Source organism: Syzygium oleosum, unplaced genomic scaffold, assembly GCF_021117445.2.
Source record: "Syzygium oleosum isolate NSW1041296 unplaced genomic scaffold, Sole_v2.1 Sole_v2.46, whole genome shotgun sequence".
In the NCBI taxonomy this organism is placed as follows: domain Eukaryota; kingdom Viridiplantae; phylum Streptophyta; class Magnoliopsida; order Myrtales; family Myrtaceae; genus Syzygium; species Syzygium oleosum.
In genome coordinates, this window is record NW_026607530.1 from 153358 (window position 1) to 175506 (window position 22149).

The window sequence follows — 22149 nt, forward strand, 5'->3', positions numbered from 1 at the left end:
CGAATTATTTTTTTGATTACAAAAAATCTCAAATTGATATACCTGTGATAAATTTATTTCGAATTATTTTTGTGTTTGCTTCAAGCAACAGCCTTTGGCTGCCAAGAACACTGCCTGTCATGACAGCCTTTGGCCGCGCAAACTACCCCAAATTTTCTGAGTGATTGTAGTTTGGCTTTTGGCTCTGCTCGGAGCGACGACTATGTGCATGGAAGCTCTACACGGTTGAAATAACTACATAAGCAAACCCTTCCGGCAGTAGATACAGTTACTTGTGATCAATTCATCGAGAAGATCTCCGGCACTTGCATTTAGCTGCGTCAATGAATGTACCGACTGTACCAATCTATAGCTTATGCCGGAGTAATCTCACTTTATCATGTGCCGTTCTAATACAGTAGTACATGAATTCGCTCCTCTGTGCTGAAGATTGACTTGAAAGGACGAAACCCTGCAGAGCGAGTCTCTTGAATGAAGTTGGATTTCTTATTCCTGTTGATAATACGCCCGTTTGGAGTTCTGAAAAATATAATGGACCGCGCGAAGCTGGTTCGACGATAACGGGTCGAACAACCTCGTTAGACGAAGCGATTAGCAAATTCATGAAGTAAACCTCATGGCCAAAGTCCCATCTCTTGGTTTCGACCTCTGCCATATTAATGGAAGGTACGATCATGCAAGAAGATGAGGAAGATCAAGAAACTGTGAATACAAGAACTAAAGGAAGACGAAGGAATGCTCAACCACACCGAAACTCTTATTGATTTTTCGCTTGATCTTTCCTTTGCATTTTTCGCAATATCTTTCAACATTATTCTTTCACTTTTATGTCTCGATCCGTTTCTTCGAAGGACTATTTTCCAATTTTCCGGTGTTTAAATGATGAAAAACTACACGATTTACGAAAAAAAAATTTCAAGAACTAAAAACATCGAATTTTGATGGGGAAACGACTTCCCATTTTGGAAGGAAGGAAATCACTTTATTTAAACAGTGCTAAACAAATGAAAATTAATAGCTTTCTTTGAAAAATGTTTTCATGAAAAATATTTTTATTTATCATAAAGCTTTCATTGAAACAAGGCACACCACTCGTAACGTATCTGGTTGGTCATACCGTTCGTGTCAATGCTTTTTTACCTTTAGCGAGTAGATTTATTCCATAAGCAAATTTGTATATTATTTTTGAGATTACTTGCCTGATAAAACATTAGTCCTTTATAACGACCTCCACGATTTGGCCCACTCAGCATCGCAGCCGTCCAACCTCCCTGTGCACTGTCGCCCTCCGGTGCTCGCCTCCGGTCCCTTAAACTACGAACCTCTCGCCGCCACCGCCACCGCCGCTAGGTCCATTCTCTCTCTCTCTCTCTCTCTCTCTCTCTCTCTCTCTCTCTCTCTCTACACCAAGCTCAGCATGTCGCAATCTAGGGGTTCCGATCACCGAAAACCCCAGGAGAAATCTCATACCGCCAGTGGCGCGTGCGGTTGAGAAATGGAGCGGGGCTTGTATTTTTTTTTTTTTGTTTTTGGGGTTTCTAGCTTCATTTTTGTTAGGGTTTTTTAGTGGCGTATCGACAGGGACTGTTGGAATTGGAGTGTGGCATGGAGTTGTTCGGGGCTACATTTTGAAGAAGTGTGGTGGAAGAAGGTATGGCGGAGCGCAAATGTAGTGGAGATGCTTTTGGGGGCAAGAGGGCATTGGACCGTGACGACGATGTTCGTTTCATATTATTTCGAACTGATGAGCAAGAGCGAGTGTTACGATCGGGAAAAAAATGGACTTGATGTGTAGGATGCTTTTGTTCAGATGCAGAGCGGCAAGAATAACCCTAAAAGTAGGTTGTGGAAGCATTTCTCTGAGACCAAGTGGGGAGTGTTCTCAGAGGGCTTTCGCATCGTGAATGCTAAATTCTAATTGAAAGCTGTGTACGGCGAGAGTCGATTTGAATGCCGTTGCCGCGATTTTCGTTGAATCAAACAATCAGTTTTTTGGCCTTTTCTTATTATATGTTGATTTTCTTTCGTGTTATTTCACAGCATATTGTCTGTTAATTGCTTCGCCGAGGCACCATTTCTCCGAGACTATGTTGAATTCTAATCCCCCAATACCCCTCCATCTCGTCTTTCTCTGCCCACTCTTTGGTTTGCACCTCTACATGTCACGAACCGGAGGTTTTCAAGGTGTAATGTTCACTAGTTGGGGTTGAACAAAGCACATGTTCATTTGTGACTCAAGAGGATCACCAGGACGGCCGCACGTGTTGTGGAATGGAAATGTGGATGCGGAGGTACAAGTCTTGGCATCGGATAGTGCTCATAGCAAGGCTAGTCCTAGTCCTAAACCCTGATAAGTCTTAAGCGGGTCTTTTGATAATTAGTACATAGATGTGCTGGTAGACAAAAATGACAGAAGAAATGCATTCAGATTAACGTTACCTCATGCTCCTATGGATTGCCAGAATCGTCTGCATCTGTGGCATCATCTAGAGAACTCAAATGCACTTTCAAACCCAGCCTAGGCCGCGGCGGGAGATTTTAAAGTAGTGTCGTATAATTGGGAGAAGAAAGGGCGGAGGGATGCACAAACTTTCATCTGGATATATTCAGACAATTCTTAGATAGTTGTCAATAATGGACCTAGAGAGTGAGGTATGCTGCTTCGGGTGGTCGAATAATAGGGATAGGTTGGCAAATGTTCGAGAATGAATCAATCGGGCAGTGGTGAACGTAGCATAGGAAAACCTCCTTCCCAAACGCTGAAATCTAGGCTCTTCCTACAGTGGGCTCCGAATGTAGCCCTCTGTCTTAACTTGCTCTGTTGAACCAACCAGGAGGAAAGAGGGGTCTGAAGAGTTATGGCAGGAACATGATGAGTGTCCAGGTTTAATAGCACAGCAATGGAGCGATACTACTAATTCTTCCAATGACATCTGTGATAAATTAAAAGAGTCTCCTCGGCACTGACATCCCGGAGTAGAAAAAGAAGTTCAAGAATGCTAGAAAGGAGATTGAAAGCTTACAATGACAGCTTTACTTAGTTGGTAAGCAACAGAGCAGACCGGCTTTATTGTGGAGGACGCAAGAGCTCTTATCGTGGAGGCCCAAGTCCGGTAGAAGAATTTCCAGTCTTTGAAGATATCAACACCTCTACCCTTTTGGGGTTGTTATGTTCTGAAGCTAGTACTTTGTTTTCTCATACTATTACTTAATGAAAGTTATGAAGTTTTTTCTATCAAAAAAAAAAAAACAGAGCAGACCAGCTTGATAGGAAGAGACCAAAATCTATTCGAGCAAGAATCAACCAGCTTCGGAGGCAAGAGGAGCAGTATTGGCGTTTGAGGTCTAGGGTTTGATAGCTGAAATTGAGCGATCACTATAGCAAACTCTTCCATGCTTAAGCTATCTAAATATTAAATTATGTCTTAAATTTGAGCTTATAGCACAAACACGCGCAAGTCCGGCCGAATGAACAAAGTCCAAGTTGGACTTTTGTGAGGTCTTCGATTTTGTTCGCTCATTAATCCTATCTCCATGCGTAGAAGGAAGAAGTCAAAGAAAGCACGCGGAGTCGGAGAAGATTGATTTGCTTCAGCCGAAAAAGAGGGCCTCCACAATCTAATCTTCGCATTAAATAAAGGGACCCATAAACTGGTGCACATAAATGAAGAAGATTAGGTCTCACATGGAAGCTCCTCATTTCAGCCGCAAGTGGAATTGAAGCATGTGACTTTGTCGTTTGTCTCCATCCCAAATAAATGAACAATAGACCTCACCACAAAAGAGGAGCCGAAGCTCGCACAAGGGTTCTCCACAGCACGTGGCGATGGGCTCTACGGACGTGTTTATTATTTTAACGTGTCGATATCTGCATACCTTGCACCCCTGCATATATAACGAATTTACCTTAAACTATTTTTTTATCACAAAAAATCCCAAACTAGTATACCTGTGACAAATTTAGCTCGAACTATTTTTTTGACCACCAAAAACCCCAAATTGGTACACTTGTGATAATTTTATCTCGAACTATTTTTTTGACCATCAAAAACCCCACACCAGTATACTTGTGACAATTTTACCTCCGAACTAAGTTTTTAACTACAAAAAATCCTAAATTGGTACATTTGTGATAAATTTACCCTCCGTTAATGTCCGTTAAATTGGATTAATATAATAGGGTTAATACCACGAAAAACCCTAAACTGGTACACTTGTGACAATTTTACCCCGAACTATTTTTTTGACCACCAAAGACCCCAAACTGGTACACTTGTGACAATTTTACCTCGAACTATTTTTTTGACCACAAAAAACCCCAAACTGATACACCTGCGACAATTTTACCCCGATCTAATTTTTTAATATTATTTTTTATTTTTTCGAATTTTTTTTATTTTTTCTTTTATTTTCTTTTTCCTTTCCTTTTCTTTTTTTTTTCCCTTCGTCTTCTTTATCTTCAACCTATGGCCGGTCGCCGGTCCGGCGATCGGCCATAGACGGGGGCCGACAAGGTCGGCCCCACCGGCCGGTGGCGAGGTCAACCTCGCCGTTGCTGGGCGAGGTCAACCTTGCCGGCAAATGGCGAGGTCAGCCTTGCCCACCCCTGGCGAGGTTCGACCTCGCCAGTTGCCAGCGAGGTGTAGTCCTCGCCGTCACTGGCGAGGCTCGGCTCCGCCGGCCGCTGGTGAGGCTGACCTCGCCGTCGCTCAGAAACCAAATCAATGACCAGCGCAGCAGATCAGAACGCCACAAAAGACGAGGATTCGGCGTACTGTCTTGGATCGGCAGGGCTTCCCGTAGGAGCTGCAGACGAGATTAAGGACGGCCTCGGTGGACTCGAAGAAGTTGGAGTGAGAGGTGAGCTCGGCGTGCCCTTGAGCTTCCTCCACAAACTTCAAGAGGGCGCCGCACTTGAGAGAGAGCTGGCCATGGCTCCGGTCCTCCTATCGGGGAAGGGAAAATCGAGAGAGAAACGCTTCGCACTCGGAGCGATGCGGCTTCGCGATCGCCGGATGGAACGGTTGGGATTTCGCCGTTACTGACGGGACGACCTCACGTTGGCAACTGGCGAGGTTGAACCTCGCCAGGGGTGGGCAAGGCCGACCTCGCCGGCCATAGGTTGAAGATAAAGAAGATGAAGGAAAAAAAAAAAGGAAAGGAAAGGAAAGGAAAAAGAAAAGAAAAAATAAAAAAATTTGAAAAAATAAAAAAAATAATATTAAAAAATTAGGTCGGGGTAAAATTGTCACAGGTGTATCAGTTTGGGGTTTTTGGTGGTCAAAAAAATAGTTTGGGGTAAAATTGTCACAGGTATACCAGTTTGGGGTTTTTTGTGGTCAAAAAAATAGTTTGGGGTAAAATTGTCATAAGTGTACCAGTTTAGGGTTTTTCGTGGTATTAACCCTTAATATTACGAAAGACCACAAATTGGTAAACTTGTGACAAACAAAGGGGTAAAACCCAAAATCGGTACACCTGTCAATTACTATGTGTCATTAAACTTAGTATGGGGTTTTTGGTGGTCAAAAAAATAATTCAGGGTAAAATTGTCACAGGTGTACCGGTTTAGGGTTTTTTGTGGTTAAAAAAATAATTTGGGATAAATTCGTTACATGTGCTCCAGTTTAAGATTTTTTGTGGTATTAATCTTTTCAAAATCTATCCTGATGTGGAGAGTTTCATTTGTGCTTGTTTGGTTATCGAGAGGAAAACCAGCTGAGTGAAATTAGGATCATGATTCTCTTTCTTGCCAATGTTTGGTGAATTAGAATGAGACTGAATGGAAATGAAACTTGAGAAAGAAAATTGTTGCATTATTGCATTGTCATTACTATGGAGTAGTGGTGGTAAAATAGGCCTAGAACCCATATTTTGACCCATATTTGATAATGCACGTCATAAATGAGTTGCATTCAGTTTTAGAAACAGGCTTAAGTGGGTCATAAATAGGTTGCTTAACAACTTAATGAGTCTTAAATGATTGATAAACTATCCCATGTGAAAAATGGACAACAAACACATTTCTAACCCATATCAGGTGGAGTTAATGATGTCGGGCCTATTTTATTTTATTTTTATTTTTGTCAAATTTTCGAATTTTTTTTAAATTTTATAATTTTTATTTTTTTCTACAAAATCTGAGTGACCAGCGAGGGAGGGTCACGAGATAGGAGGCCCTCACCTTTGACCGGTGCGGGTAGTCTTAGAAGGAAAAAAAAAGGAAAAAGTAAAAAAGAGAAAGGAAAAAAGAAAATATAAAATATAAAAAATTATAAAATTGGCAAATAGATTTGTATTGCATGGTAGTGTTTTAGCAATATGATTTTTTTAAAAAATCATAAGAAACAAGTTTTTCTATATTATGTTAAATATAAAAGTATTTTAGTAATATGAGTCTAGTTCGGTATGAGTTGAGAAATTTGCATTACGAATAAATTAGTCATTAATAGATTAAAATGGGTCAATTTGGGCCGGGTCATTTATGACCGACCCAAGCCAAACTTACCTACTTATTTGACAAGTCTAATATGAAATAAGGTCGTGGAGGTAGGTGAGAATGAGCAAGAACAAGGACAAGAACAAGTCAATGCAAAAGACGAGTAGATAATGGATCTTTATAGCTAACCGTTGGTTCGGTAACTTCTATGAACAAATGTAACTTGGTAAGCACACTTAGCTCATTTGCTTATATCTTTAGAAATTTGAAACAATATTCAAATCATATAAAGCTATATTCCAATTTTGATGTGTCACCCAATGTGAAGAATTTCAAATTACTATCAATTCTCATCCCTCATAATTCATTTCGATTTCCTTAAAATCTTATTTTGATTGTCTCCTTCCTTTTCCAAAAGAATCCAAAATCAAATAAAACATGGGCTGCACTATTTCCACAGCTTGAATGTCGAAACACACAGCATTTGATGGTGATCAGATGAAAATAACCCTAGAAACCACCCCTTTTTTTGTTGAACACGACATGGATGACCGCTTGCAGCCTACCGCCATTCCTCCTTCGTCACCGTAACGAGCATAACTTAAATGTGCGTCTTCCTGAACCACTCTGCTCTGTTTCTCTCCCGGCTCTTTCTCCATTGATATGAAGAATCCTCATCTACTCAACCTTCTATGCTCAATCCGAGAATGTAGTCTTTGAATGCATGTATGGTTAGAGTCCCCTTCCAATCAACCAAACCTTGTGTGAACAAAGCCTCGGAATCGGAGGGAATTTGGTTGAAGATGAGGAAGTTACCTAAAAAGGTAAATTCTAAAGGGTTAGTACCGCAAAAAATATTAAGTTGGTACACTCGAGTGTACCATTCCTTACGAATATGTCGAGTACGGGCCATTACACTTAAGCCAATGACTTATGAGCTAACTAAAATACTTTAACTACTCTTTACCATATCAATTTTTCGATATGTAATTTCTTTTTAACATATTTCACATACGCGACAAGAGGATTTTGGGGATCCGATCTGTACGGATTCTTAAAAGGACCTGGTTTTACACTTCTTTTGTTGAGAAAGGAAATCCTCCAATAGTGACATTACAAATGATGTAATTTGCTGTGGCCCCACTATCAAGAACTGTTTTTCTTGTCGCCGTAATTTGTTGTAGCAGAAGTCAAATAAGGGTAGTTCTTTTGTTCAATGTAAAAGTTGTGGTTGCAGGAGTATTAGTTGCTGAAATAGTCGTATAATTTTCTTTATAAAAAAGTTGAAGAAGGTTACATATTTAACTTAAATTGTAGGGAAAACCTCCATATGCTATTTGGAAGATGACAAAATAATATAATACTAAGAAGTGCTTCATTGTTTGATAGATGCAGATTGTGTTGTAAATAGGGCCATCGAAATAAGTGAGTGCTGTGCTGTTATTAAGGGTGAACAAGATATTAGATGCCAAGGTATCTAAAAGTGGGATGAAAATGAGTAGAAGGCGAACAAGTATGATGGAATGAGGAGTTCATGGGAATTTGGATGAACCATGCAAAGATTAACAGCTGAGGAGAACCAGGAAAGTCAATATGCTTGGAAGGACCAAAGGATAGCAGGTAAATAGTCACATTTCAACATAAAGCGTGAAAACCTTGGAAGAACAGTTGGCAGAGTCAGCTCCCACAATCAATAGAGTAGAAGACATGTCAAGTGCTTCTATTATCTGGATAAGAAAACCTGGACCTCTTTTGAATTAATTTGAAAATCAAATTAGAGGCAAATGGCTAGTTTCAGAGTCTAGGAGGTTCATCGAAGAAAACCTGGAGTTGAACAGGGCAGTTTACTTCCTTTGTCAATGAGACATTTAAGGAAACCTCACTTTTGTTAATGAGAAGCAGACTGTATAGGCAAACTGCACGCCGACAATTGTGTTTCCACATCCAACGGCTCTTGGAGGACCTTGAGGAGTGTCCAAAGGCAACTTTGAAGATTGGAAGTCTTTAAAAAAGGATTCAAAGCTTGCTGAAGGACTTGGAGGAATTTCTGAAAGTCATCTTGCTCTCTTTTTGTCTTAAATTCATGTCGTGCTCACAAACTGAATATGTTTGTATTTGTGATTCTCTCGAAAAGTGCTTCCTTGCTTATTGTAATCAGTGATCAGAAAGTGTTAGTGTGATAAAGGTGCTTGCAATTTCAAAAATTTATCTACTAGCTTTTCAGCTAAAGCAACACCTACTTATATACGTAATATCTTGAAGATTATCAGTGGACACCAACTTGATTCATGGCTGTTAATTCGGCAGAGTGAAACGTAGACTTAATACGAGCTGAATCACTATAAATTTACTTGCATGATTTGAAACTCAACACTTTTTTTATGTTCGATAGAAGTATCCGCCATGCATAAATTGTTTTTGCTTTCGCACTAGTTTTTTTTTTGGTCAAGTTTCCGCCAAAGTTTATTTGCAAGTATTTTGCAAAAAATTTATAAATTTATTTAAGAGAAATGGAGTGTCAACATTTGTAGAAGTGAAATTTCAGAGAACAAGACGCCGGCTTAAAGTTTGGGGTAAATGTGTAGTTGTGTAACCGAAAGGTACGTGGAATTGCACAATTTTTCAGATCTTATTAACAAGTGTCTTGAGTAATTAATTAGATATATATTTAATAAAGATATATTCAATTTTTAAAATAATGATTGAGCGTGTCACGAAGATAATCAAAGGATTACAATATATTTTGTATCAATTGCTTAAGAAATCAACGAGTACCTTGATACTTTTCCTAAGAGCAAGAATTGATAAGTGTCTTTGCATGGTTGTGCGAGAAAGGATCACACAGGATGGACGCAACTCTCCAATTGAGGAAAACATGACCTTTTAACAGAATCTTTTAGGTGATCTTGACAAAGATGATGTGATGATAATTAGTCAACTATCATTATGTGAAAGTAAAATGACAAAAATTAATCTCTAAATTTTAATTTAATGTGTAATATCATTTTAAATTTTTTAATTTATTTAATGTACTCCTTGAACTATTCTAAATGTTCGATCTAATCCCTTAACTTTCGATTTGTTCAATTTAATCTCTTAACCTTTTATAAAAAAAGTCAAAAGTTTTCCATGATTATGCTATTTTCCGGATTTTTTCAAAAACATCTTTTCATTTCAATCTATTTCCTAAATAAAAAAAATACGGATATCTTTTTTTTTTATCACTTTTTTACCTTTTTGGTCTTTATAAATATTAGGGAAAATATCATCAAAAACCCTAAATTATGTCACTTATGACAAATTTATCCTGAACTTTTTTTATGGCACGAAAAACTCCAAACTATTCCACTTGTGACAAATTTACCCTGGACTTTTTTTTGTGACATTAAAAACCCCAAACTATGCTCATTGTAATACATTTACTCAAAACTTTATTTTGTGTCTCCAAAAACCCTAAATTTATACTTGTGTGACATATTTACCCTACAACACTTTGGCCCAAGGGCATTTTCATCTTTTTCCTTTTCTTCTCTCTTCCCTTCGTTGGCCATGCTGGAGGGAAGAGAGATTAAAGGAAAAAAAATAGAAAAAGGAAAAAAACGAAAATGCCCTTAAACCAAAGTGTTGTGGGATAAATGTGTCATGCGAGGGCGATCCTCGCTCACCCAGCCCAGGTGAGAGTGGCCCTCCGCCTGAGGCCAGCAACCTCCGCTGGCCCCAGCTATGGCCGGCGGAGGGAAAAGAGAAAAAAAAAAGAAAAGGAAAAGAAAAAAAATAGAAAAAGGAAAAAAGAAACAAAAAAATTTTAGAAAATAAAAGAAGAAATTGCCCTTGTTCCGATCGCCGGAACAGTGACATGCTTACCGGCTAATGGGCATTTGACTGGCCAGCGAACTCAGGTCCTTATTTGAGATTAATTGGATGCTTCGGATCCCTATTTAAGATTGATTGGGTACTTCAAATCTTTATTTGACACTATATCCATTTTGAATTTTTTTTTAGAAAATAACTTAATTTTAGGTACTGATTTGAAATTTTCCCAAGAATAGTACTACTAAACGCCACGTCTAAAGTGCAGATAGCTACACAAGTCCCGCTTTCCCGGGAAAGACGCTAGCAAGAACGTGGGGACGACAATCCGACACACGTACACGAGACTGACATAAACATCTGATCCTAGGGGCAGTTTCGACATTTCGCCTTTTCCCCTTGTGGGGTTCGAGGAATTTGGAGGATTCAGTCAGTAAAATTGACTTCTGCTTTTTTTAATTAGGAGTCGATAAAATTTCAAGACCTTTTTTAAAAAAAAAAAATTTCGCGACCTTCGAATTTAAAATATTTCGTAAAAAAGTGAGCAAAGACCACACGACCGGCAGCCGTGCTTGGTCTGGTCCAAATTGCGCGTGGCACGCGGGCGGACACGGAGAATACAATTCCTTTTCGGCGACGCGGCTGATATCCTGCAATAACCTGCGATCGCTTCTGCAGAGCAGGCCAGACCTGTGAGCGAGAGAGGGAGGTGATGGACTCCACATCGTTTGTGTTGGCTCTCGCGTTTTGCTTTATCGCCGTCGCTTCCAGGTCGCCCGCACAGCCTGTAATTTTTATTGCTACGGTTGCTCTTGCAGCTATTGCCAGCGCCGGTGCTCGCAAGAGGAGAGAGCCGGTTAGCTCCGCCTCTTCTTCTCCTTCTTCTTCTTCTTTTCTTTTGTATTTTTGGGTTTTGTCTGTTTACGGACTGTTGATTTAGCTGGTATATGCTTAGACCTGCATCTTTCCTTTGGACTGCAATGAAGGATTTACTGGAACGTTTCTTGATCTTGACTTGGTCTTCAAATCAGCTGCATCTCATATCTTTTTCAGAAAATCAGCAATGAGCCTAGATCCAATGGGGTCAACTCTTCTTCTTTTGATTTTTTTTTTTCTAAAGCAACTCTGTTGTCTCAGATTAGAACATCCTAGTCAAACCAGTCAGCCTTATGCCTCTACTTTTTGCTTTTGCAAGTCTGCGCGGGAATTATCTAAACTGCAGTGGTTGCTTGTGATAGAGTTCGGTTCTTTCATTTTACAGGATTTGGTCTCTTCACCACCACTGCCACCGTCGTCGTCTTCTTCGTCGTCATCGTCCTCCTCCTCATCATCAAGAGCCAATTATGACGTGTTCTTGAGTTTTAGAGGTCCCGATACTCGTCAGGGATTTACAGATTTCCTCTACACCAGCCTGAAAAATGCAGGGATCATTGTCTTTAGAGACAATAATGATCTTCGTCCTGGAGAAAAGATCCATGATGCATTGGTTCAATCCATAAAGCAATCCAAGATATCAATACCTATTATCTCCAAGGATTATGCATCCAGTCGGCGTTGTCTCAAGGAATTGGCACAGATGATGGAATGCGAAAAAGCAGACACTCACCTGATCGTGCCCATTTTCTATGATGTTAACCCTACCGACTTAAAATACCAACGTGGATGTGTTGGGGAGTCCTTCCGTAAGCATGAGAACCGTAAAATTGATCGTGAGGTCATTGCTAAATGGAAGCAGGCTCTCCGAGAGATTACTGAGATGAAGGGATATGATCTGCGGAATACAAACAATGGGTAATCAACTTTTTACTGTCCTTTTAATGTTATTAGCTTTAGCTTTATGAGAATTTTGCCAAGCACAATGTTTTCGAAATCATAAATTGGATGGGACTAGATTCGATAACGAGGTAAATGTACTTCCCATACCCTTCTTGTTGCCCACTGCATTGTCCTTGTTGGTCAATTTAGTACGGTTTAACTGGATTATCTCCTTCGTAATTTTCATAGACTGTTGTAAGTTATTTTGTAATCTCATCAACGATTCCTCATTTTCATCATTCACATTTGGCAGGCATCAAGGTGCACTCATAGAGATAGTTGTTTCGTATATTCTAGAGTTGTTGAAGAAGAATGATTTAGATGTGACTGATGGTTTAGTGGGCATTGAACCCCACGTACAGGAGGTTATGAGAAAGTTTGGTGTCATCTGTGCCAATGAGCGAGCGACGGAACTATGTGACAAAGATGTACGTGTTCTTGGAATATGGGGCATGCCAGGGATTGGCAAGACTACCGTTGCAAAGGTTGTGTACAACAAAATCCATCATCTCTTTCAACGTTGTAGTTTTCTTTCAAATATTCGAGAAAATGTTCAATCCAATAGACTCATGGGCCTGCAAGAACAGTTAATATCAGACCTCCGAAAGCAAGAACTTAAAAGGCTAAGTACTCGTGACGAAGGTACCAAAGTCATAGCAAATTCATTTAGCAATATGAAAGTTCTCATTCTCCTTGATGATGTGCATGATTTTGACCAAATCAAGCATTTAGTTGGGGATCTACGTTGGTTTGGCCCAGGGAGTAGGATTCTCATGACAGTTGGAAGAATTGATGTTCTTGATGATTATGGGGATGGAGTGGCTGATAAGTATGAGGTTGGAGAAATGGGGTCTCATGAAGCTCTTCAACTTTTCCGCAAGCATGCTTTTGGTGGGTATCCTCACGAAGAGGAGGATGAGTATGATTCTCTGTCCAAAGACATTGTTGACACAACCGGAGGGCTTCCTTTGGCTATCGAAGTAACAGCATCATTCTTGCATAAGAATAAGGGGGAAATACAAATATGGCAAGATACATTGGATAGACTAAGAATAAAGCCAGAAAACAAAGTCCAAGAAGCGATTGAGATAAGCTATAACTCTTTAGATATAGAGACGAGAAAGATATTTCTTGATATAGCATGTTTTTTCATAGGAATGGATGAGAGAATTCCCTCATACATGTGGCGTGCATGTGAGTATTATCCTTCAAGAGGAATCAAATTTCTCCGTGACATGGGTTTGGTCAAAATAGGAGAAAACAATGAACTATGGATGCACAATCAACTAAGAGAATTTGGCAGGGAAATTGTTAGGAGGGAAAATCCCGATGATCCTCAAAAGCGCAGTAGGTTATGGAATCACATTGATGCACTTTCCACGCTCAATGGAGAGGAGGTAAACTTTTCAAGCATAAGATTTTTTAGTTTAAATACAGTCGACAATCTTTAAACACACTGCCTTTTCTTAATTTTTCTTTCCCAAAATGAAGTGTGAATGGCTATATTTCATTTCCCTTTGTATTTATTCAGTTCCCTCGATTTGCAGAGTGCTAGAAAGGTGGAAGCCCTTGGTCTCACATTTGATGAGGGCCAAAGTGAATGTTTTAGATGTGAAGGATTTGGCCATCTACGGAGCTTGAGGTTTTTGAGACTGGACAAGGCCAATGTTGGAGAGAGTTCTCAGAATGTTCTTTCAAATTTAAGGTGGCTTGATTGGCAAGGGTGCAGCCACATCTCTGAACTACTTATTTTCCATATGGAGAACCTTGTCATTCTTGATCTATCTCGCAGTTTGGTCACTGGAGATTCACAAGTATGGGGACAAATCCTGAAGGTAAAGTGTATATTTGCTTATGTATTCTGGGATTATTAGAATAGCTAGCACCAACTGAGCCTTTTCTATCCTCTTTTCTTGCAGAAGGCAAAGGAATTGAAAGTTTTGAACCTAAGTAGCTGTCGTAACCTGAATGCTTTTCCAGACTTCCATACATCGATGTATGTAGAGAGATTAGTCCTGGAACGTTGTTCCGTGTTATCCGGAATTGGTCGGTTGGTAGGTAATCTAAAGAACTTAGTCTCCTTAAATCTTAAGTTCTGCAGATCTGTCAGAGACTTGCCGCGAGAACTGTGTGATATGAAAGCTTTGGAAGAACTTCTGATTGATGGAACTGCCATTAGTGAGATTGATTTCGAACCAGCCTCCATGAAGAAACTTAAGACTCTGAGCGCTTGCCAATGTAAAAACTTGGCTCATATATCAGACTCTATTGGTCACTTGGAATCTCTTTTGCATCTTCGACTGGATGGTGCTGCTATTGATAGCATCCCAGATTCTATTGGATCCTTAAAGAAACTTCGGAGCCTGCTTCTAGGAAATTGTCCGAATTTACCTCAGCTTCCTCATTCCATTGGGAATCTTAAGTTACTGGAAGTCATGGATCTATCAAGCACCAAGATTGCTAGATTACCTAGGTCTGTCAAGCATTTGAAAAATTTGAAAGTGCTGAAGATGGAGAATACTCACTTAAGAGAATTCCCCCAAGATATAAAAAATCTAGAAAGGCTGGAAGAGATAGATCTTTCACAATGCAGGAATCTGAAGGGGCAGATTTACTGTGATATCAGTGAATTATCCTCATTGAAAATCTTGAGATTATCGTGTACCAAGATTTCTGGCCTACCCTGGAGTGATGGCAGGTTTTGTGACGAAGAAACCCTTTCATTGCTCTCTCATCTCCAACAACTAGATTTAAGTGAATGTGACCAACTTCGGGCTTTGCGAAGACTTCCATCTAGTTTAAGCATTCTTCGCTGGGGATCCAAAAAAATGAGGACGGTGCCAGACATTTCTTACTTGAGAAACTTGAAGGAGCTGTACTTGGGTGATCGTAGTGATCCAATGCAGAATTCTTCCTCTGAGCCACCACAAATTGGATGGTTAACTAGACTAGCGAATCTAGAAACCTTGGAGTTGTGCCTCTCAAAGATTACCACGCTACCTGAAGATTTTAGTGAACTTCAACTTAGAAAACTCGTTTTGCACTACCCAAACTTGCTTGACCTCCGAGAGCTACCCTCTAGCTTATCGGTATTGTGCCTTCAGCACTGCATCATTCAAGTTTCACAATTTTCTGCAGTGAGAGGTCTGTCTGAATTAGAACTCGAATGCTGTCGCTTGGCAGAGATTATCAATCTTGAAGATTTGAGGCTATTGGAACTTCTGAAAATATCCCACTGCAATGTTCAAACAATTGATGGGCTGGAAAATTTGCCTCGTCTTAGAATGCTCACTTTATCCAACTGCCCTTCATTGACCGAATTTTCAGATCCAACAAATTATACATTTGAAATCGATATGTACAATTTCTGCGGAGAACAATAGCCGGCAGTTATGTTGCTCGCACCTCTGGTCAGAATATTGTGGAAATCCCTTCAAGAATGATACCGACTTATGAGTGAAGATCTTGCTGCACAACTGATATTCGGTCTATCTTCTATCTTCGATAAAAAGTTGGAGGCTTTTCTGAAAGGTAAATTTTGCTACTTTTTGCTTTCCTCGACTTGAACATATGTACAACTCCATGATGCACCAGTCGGTCGTTTTCTCTTTTGGCTAAGACACTGCCTGCGGTCAAATTTCTGTGCAGTGTGCACTCCACCTCGTGGGCATGGAACTTCTCTGTTGGAAGGCCCGACCTTGTGGGCTTGGACAGGCAAGTTTGTGCTTTGAAATCTTTTGCTAGCTTTTGATTCTAATTTCTCGATTCTTTTATTTTTTTTATTCTTTTAGTGAAAACGCATAAACGGTAACTGGATCACAGAACTAACATAAAACTAACAAAAAAAAGATTGTTATTAGATAATTCAATTTGCCAGTGCTTTGTGCATGAAATCATGAAACATTTTTGGCATTTTAATTTCTTTATTGTTCACTCGTTTTTGTCATTCAGAAGAAGTTTGGGACAGATTTACTAGCAGTACACCGGGTGGGCTGGGATGGATACTCAATATCAGAATGATACTTGGTGGAGGAGGAGAGATGGCTGGCTCTTTTGTTTGAATGGGAGATTTGTAGCCTTGAAGCCCGGTGGGTGCATGTTGAGAAGATAAGCCGATGGGACTTGAGCGTGGACGCGTGCAGTCGCATACTGCTCCTTCCTTTTGGGCAGAGGCTTGAAAGATTGACAGGGGAGTTGCAGCTGCAGCAAGCGATGTCGGTGTCGGTAACTAAAAAGTAGCAATAATAGCGCATTTCCCCTATCTGTGTGTCGGTGTTGCAACGAGCGTCAAATGGGCAATCATTGTCTGATTTCTGTTCTGATCAATACACCGATCCCGAGTCCGTATCATGCAACTTCGATCAGGCACTGCGTTTTTCCATCAAACATTGATGTGCTGCATTTTCCGCTGTGCTCGAGCTCTCTTATTTGACGGCTTATTATGCGACGGTCATATGATGTTAGCACTTCCACAAGCCACAATAATTCGTTTGTGTTTTTCAAAATGGATTCGCCACCATAAAAGCTTATTATACTATATTTGGCCATGTGATAGGGAGAAGAACTCACATGCTTCTGTTCTATGATGATCGTTTTCTCTCTTTTTTCTTTGCTATTGAGAATGGTGACTCGTGGTTGATTTTCCTGAGGAAGCCTCCGAGATGTATCTGGAACTAGAATACATCATAGGGTCATCTTGTCATCTTAAACTTCTGCTCTAATGAGGACAATACATGTAGACTATATATAGAGAGAGTGAAGAAAAAAACATCGAACTTTTCTTGCAGGAGAGAGGAGATGCAGAGTGCTTTCAGGTACCTTTAGAATATGTTGTTTGATATGGATTTCAAGTATGGATTTCTACTTTGTCACGAGAAATATTGGAGCATCTCGAGTCTTACCGTCCGTTGGCCGCGCAGATGCCTTAAATATTTTCGTGTTTTCTTCGAGCAACAGCCTTTGGCTGCCAAGAACACTGCCTGTCATGACAGCCTTTGGCCGTGCAAACTCCTCCAAATTTTCTGAGTGACTGTAGTTTGGCTTTCGGCTCTGCTCGGAGCGACGAATATGTGCATGGAAGCTCTACACGGTTGAAATAACTACATAAGCAAACCTTTCCAGCAGTAGATACAGTTATTTGTTATCGATTCATCGAGAAGATTTCCGGCACTTGCATTTAGCTGCGTCAATGAATGTACCGACTGTACCAATCTATAGCTTATGCCGGAGTAATCTCACTTTATCATGTGCCGTTCTATCACAGTAGTAAATGAAGAAGAATCGCTCCTCTGTGCTGAAGATTGACTTGAAAGGATGAAACCCTGCAGAGCGAGTCTCTTGAATGAAGTTGGATTTCTTATTCCTGTCGATAATACGCCCGTTTGGAGTTCTGAAAAATATAATGGACCGCGCGCAGCTGGTTCGACGATAAAGAGTCGAACAATCTCGTTAGACGAAGCGATTAGCAAATTCATGAAGTAAATCTCATGGCCAAAGTCCCATCTCTCGGTTTCGACCTCTGCCATATTAATAGAAGGTACGATCATGCAAGAAGAAGAGGAAGATCAAGAAACTGCGAATACAAGAACTAAAGGAAGACGAAGGAATGCTCAACCACGCCGAGACTCTTATTGATTTTTCGTTTGATCTTTCCTTTGGATTTTTCGCAATATCTTTCGACATTATCCTTTCACTTTTATGTCACGGTCCGTTTCTTCGAAGGACCGTTTTCCGATTTTCTAATGTTTGGATGACAGAAAACTACACGATTTACGAAAAAATGTTTTCCACGAACCGAAAATAACGAATTTATATGAGGGAAACGACTTTTCATTTTGGCAGAAAGGAAATCACCTTCTCTAAACACTGCTAAACAAATGAAAGCTAATCGCTTCCGTTGGAAATAATTTTCATAAAAAATATTTCTCTTTATCGTAAAGTTTTCAGTGAAATAAGGGGCGCCATTTTCACCACTAGCGAGTAGATTTACTCCATAAGTAAAATTTATGTATTGTTTTTTAGATTACTTGCCTCATAAAACATTAGTCCTCTAGAACGACCTCCACGATTTGGCTCACTATTCGCATCGCAGCCGTCCAACCTTCCTGCGCACCGTCGCCCTCCGCTGCTCGCCTCCGGTCCCTTAAACGACGAACCTCTCGCCGCCGCCGCCGCCGCCGCCGCCGCCGCCGCCGACGACGACAGGTCCGTTCTCTCTCTCTCTCTCTCTCTCTCTCTCTACACCAAGCTCAGCATGTCGCAATCAAGGGGCTCCGATCGCCGAAAACCCCCAGGAGAAATCTCGTACTGCCAGTGACGCGCGCGGCCGAGAAATGGAGCGGAGCTTTGGTTTTCTTCGGGCTTCCAGCTTCATTTTCGTTAGGGTTTTCAGTGGCGTATCGGCAGGGACTGTTGAAATTGGTGTGTGGTAGAAGGGGGCAAGAAGGCATCGAACGGAACCGTGACGACGTTCATTTTCATAGTATCTCGACCTGATGAGCGAGAGCGAGTGTTGAGATCAGGAAAAAGAAAAATGGACTTGATGTGTAGGATGCTTTCCTTCAGATGCAGCGCGCCAAGAATAACCCTAAAAGCAGGTTGTGGGAGCATTTCTCCGAGACTATGTGGGGAGTTTTCTCCGGGGGGCTTTTCGCGTCGCGAATGCTGAATTCCTTGTCGAAAGCTGTGTACGGCGAGGCGAGATTCGATTTGTTTGCTGTTTCTGCTATCTTCGTCGAATCAGACGATCGGTTTTGTGGCCTTTTCTTATCACATGTTGATTTTTCTTGCGTGTAATTGCTTTGCCGAGGCAGCTCGCTGTCTGACTTTAGCTTCAATATCTGTGGCTTTCGGGTTTATATTCATCTTGGGAGTTCAAGATTTACTTTTAGTTTGCGGTGACTTGATGTTTATTAGTTGTAATTTGCATTGCAATATCTTTTATTTAAGAATTTGATATAGTTTTTTCAGTTTATGGACATGGTTGAAGTTCTCTATCTTGCTTTCTCTTGCCCTTTGTTTTTTCAGTAATTACCATGACTTGATTTTGGCATTTCTGTTGGTTTCTAGATTGGACTGCTTCTTATTCTAGCTAGATTAATTGGATGGACAATGTTTGCAGTTGTTGACATGTTGGCCCTTCCCTTGCAAATTTGACCGAACAATTTGACATGGGGTAGCAAATGTCTCACGATCCTTTTCTCTTTTCCCTTGAGGAAAACACCTATATGGCGTAGCTTGGTCCACCGTCGCAATATATTGCTTTTCATAACCGTAAACTAGCAAATTAGTGATAAAGTGTCTGTAAACTTACATGTACAGAACTGTATTGCCTTCTGGCTGAAGATCAAGTGTGTGTTAACTTGCATATGTAGATAATGAACAGAGGAGGGGGGGCAGGAGCAGGACTAGGTAGTGGGAGTGGGCCCACGGCTGCTGCAGCAGCTGCAGCTGTCCAGAAGCAGAGGGCGCTCTTACAGAGAGTTGAAACCGACATTGGCCACATTGTCGACAATTTCAGTCAGCTTGTGAAAGTCGCCAGAGTGTGTATTCTTTCCTCCTTGCCCCTTCGAGTCTGGAAATCTTTATCCCTTTCTCAGTATTAATCATAACAATGGTTAAGATTATCTGTCCTTTTCGCTTGTGTGAGGTTAGATTGAACATCAATAAACTGTCTCTTTGTCACTTATTGACTACCATGTAGTGTGAGGTCTACATCTGCTTTAAATGTATCGACTTGATACTGGACTAAGGTATCGTGAGGTTATATCGATAGATAAGAGGGAAGGTTGCTTAAGCTCTTGTAAGCTGTGGAAATTGGGAAAGAGTAAATGTTTCCGTGATCTCGTTCTTCATCAATGGAGTGAAAGTGTTTTTATTTTCCAAATGGAAAGAAATCTGTTTGAGATCTTTGAAGGTTTTTGTGATGGACCTTTTAATAGTGAAGAATGGAGACCTAATCAGAAATTTTCAAGATGTCATGGTGAGGGAATACAAACTGATAAAGTATGGATAATATTCAAAATGTGGATGCTTACCTCCTGGTATTGATGCTTTCGAAAATATGAGCTTAGATCAAATAGATGATAAAAGTAAAGTCTGTCTTTCCCACCCTAGTGATTCAAGTAGCATGTACACTCCGAGAGATTTTTTTTTTTACACATAACATACGAATAGATATTACTCTTATAAAAAAATAAAAGAACAGTTGTTCTGTACTTTCATCTTAGATTTGAAATTTACAAACTGGGAAGGGTTTGATATGTGAAGAGCATCCATCATGATATTGACTCAGTATTCTCACTTACGGCAGGTGAATGACCCTCCGGTCAGAAACTCACAAGAAGCTTTCATGATGGAGATGCGCGCAGCAAGAATGGTAAGATTTGGACTTCAATCTGAAGTGAGGTTTGGCCATTTAGTTATTGTAACCTACAAAAGAAGTTGAATGTGCTCATTAACCCAAAAAGCAGTTCATGTTCGCGCGCGCGCGCACACACACACACATATATATATTCTTGCTGCGTGTCAATTTAGTATATCTCTGCTGAATCCATGAGAGACTCACAATTGCAGAGCTGTGAGACTTCTAGAAAATGGATGTAGAATTTCTCTTTCATGATAATAGGCATTTCATTATCTCAGAGATTGCATTCGCCACACATGTATTAGCAATAAGCAATAACCATAATGCGAAACAACCCTCACAATCTGGATTTTCTGTATAGTTTAAATGAACTTGAGGGAACACAAGTGGTCACTCCAAAATTAGTTACTCGAATCGGCGATGCAGGTGGCTTAGGATTATTAACTTTTCAAGGAATATGATGAAGTGGCGACAGCATCTTTCTATAGTTTAAATGAACTTGAGGGAAAATAAGTGGCATAACCTTGAGATTAGTTACTTGAATAGGTGATGTGTGCGGTTAAGGACTAAAAACTTTTCAAGGAATGTTATTAAGCGGTGGGAGCATCTACTCGCAACGCATCAGAAATGTTAACCCTGGATTGATCTTCTTTACTTTCTGAAGCTTATCAAAGAAGCAGCTTCTCTGTGCTAATGTATTCGTCTCCTCCTCCATCTGATGCATGTACCAAAAACAGGTTCAAGCAGCTGATTCGCTGCTGAAATTGGTATCGGAGCTGAAGCAGACTGCCATATTTTCGGGATTCGCATCTCTGAATGACCATGTCGAACAGAGAATCGTTGAGTTCAACCAACAAGCTGAAAAATCGGATCGAACATTGTCTAGAATTGCCGAGGAGGCAGCTGCCAGTCTCAAAGAGCTTGAATCTCATTACTACTCTTCGTCGCAGAGGACGACTCATCCCACAGAATCTTAGTGGAGCATGGCCGTGATCTTGTGTATTGATTTCTGGGATTATTTGGACTTGTTACTTATCTCGAAGCTAACAACAGCTATGTACATTATATCGAGCTTCTTGGTATTCTTTAATTTTAGTTTTTAATTATATGCTCTGTTTACTGTGCGGGAATTTTGACACTTCTGAAATTTTTTTTTGAAAAAGTCATTTTTTAAGGAAATAGCAATATTTTTCGGTGTTTGATCGAAATTTGAAAATGAATTGGGAATTATTCTTCGTTGTTTGGAACGGAAAATTTTTGTTTTCCTAAAGAGGCATGCACTATTCACGATGCGTGTATATGTTTATCGCAGTCTACCGGCAAGGATCTAGTAATTTGGTAGAAAATACAAATAGAGTCATTCATTAACTAAACTTTTGAAGTAATTGAATACCTTGATTTTGAATTGATAAAGTTAAGGCTCATCTCATTTTATTAGACCTGGGTTCGGCCATCGAGGTCCTGGATACTTAGGCACGATGGTTGAAAACTCGGGCATGGGTCGCTGAGGTCTTGGGTCAAGCCTTGAGGGACCTAGGGCTAGCCGCTAGGGTCCGGAATCTGGGTGTTGAGGACCCCGCCTCGGTCAAAGACTAGGCCCCGACCACGGGGACTCCAACCACCTGCTGAGGTTCCAATTGGAGGAGTCGGGTTTCTCGAGTCCAATCGTTTGGAACTTGAGCACGGGCGCTAGGGACCGGTGCCCAATCTTGATTGACTA

General features: G+C 40.5%; 2 protein-coding genes and 1 pseudogene across 4 annotated transcripts in view; all 3 read left to right on the forward strand.

Annotated features, from left to right (window-relative positions):
* LOC115665190 (disease resistance protein RPV1-like) overlaps positions 1-17427 on the forward strand; it is a 70714-nt gene extending 53287 nt beyond the window's left edge. Inside the window, exon 7 of the mRNA XM_056306582.1 lies at positions 16022-17427. The gene's annotated coding sequence lies outside the window, so the exon portion shown is untranslated. The remainder of the gene's footprint in view (positions 1-16021) is intronic.
* Positions 10962-16473, forward strand: LOC130136558 (disease resistance protein L6-like; annotated as a pseudogene).
* A 651-nt stretch (positions 17428-18078) lies between the features above and the next one.
* On the forward strand, positions 18079-21542 carry LOC115662157 (mediator of RNA polymerase II transcription subunit 22b-like). Of its 3 annotated transcripts, none has more exons than XM_030584341.2 (4): positions 18079-18268; positions 19438-19605; positions 20376-20441; positions 21167-21542. In XM_030584341.2, the coding sequence occupies exons 2-4, from the start codon at positions 19441-19443 to the stop codon at positions 21404-21406; spliced, it is 471 nt and encodes a 156-aa protein (XP_030440201.1). In that variant the 5' UTR covers positions 18079-18268; positions 19438-19440; the 3' UTR covers positions 21407-21542. The 3 variants fall into 3 exon arrangements, with proteins under 3 accessions (XP_030440201.1, XP_030440203.1, XP_056162561.1); XM_030584343.2 differs by having other exon boundaries at positions 18079-18260; positions 19436-19605; XM_056306586.1 differs by lacking the exon at positions 18079-18268 and adding an exon at positions 18279-18813.
* Positions 21543-22149: the final 607 nt, after the last annotated feature.

Coding starts and splice junctions, on each gene's coding strand:
- LOC115662157 (XM_030584341.2), top strand. CDS start 19,441: ATGAACAGAGGAGGGGGGGCAGGAGCAGGACTAGGTAGTGGGAGTGGG. Junction 19,606..20,375: donor AGCTTGTGAAAGTCGCCAGA/GTGTGTATTCTT, acceptor CACTTACGGCAG/GTGAATGACCCTCCGGTCAG. Junction 20,442..21,166: donor AGATGCGCGCAGCAAGAATG/GTAAGATTTGGA, acceptor TACCAAAAACAG/GTTCAAGCAGCTGATTCGCT.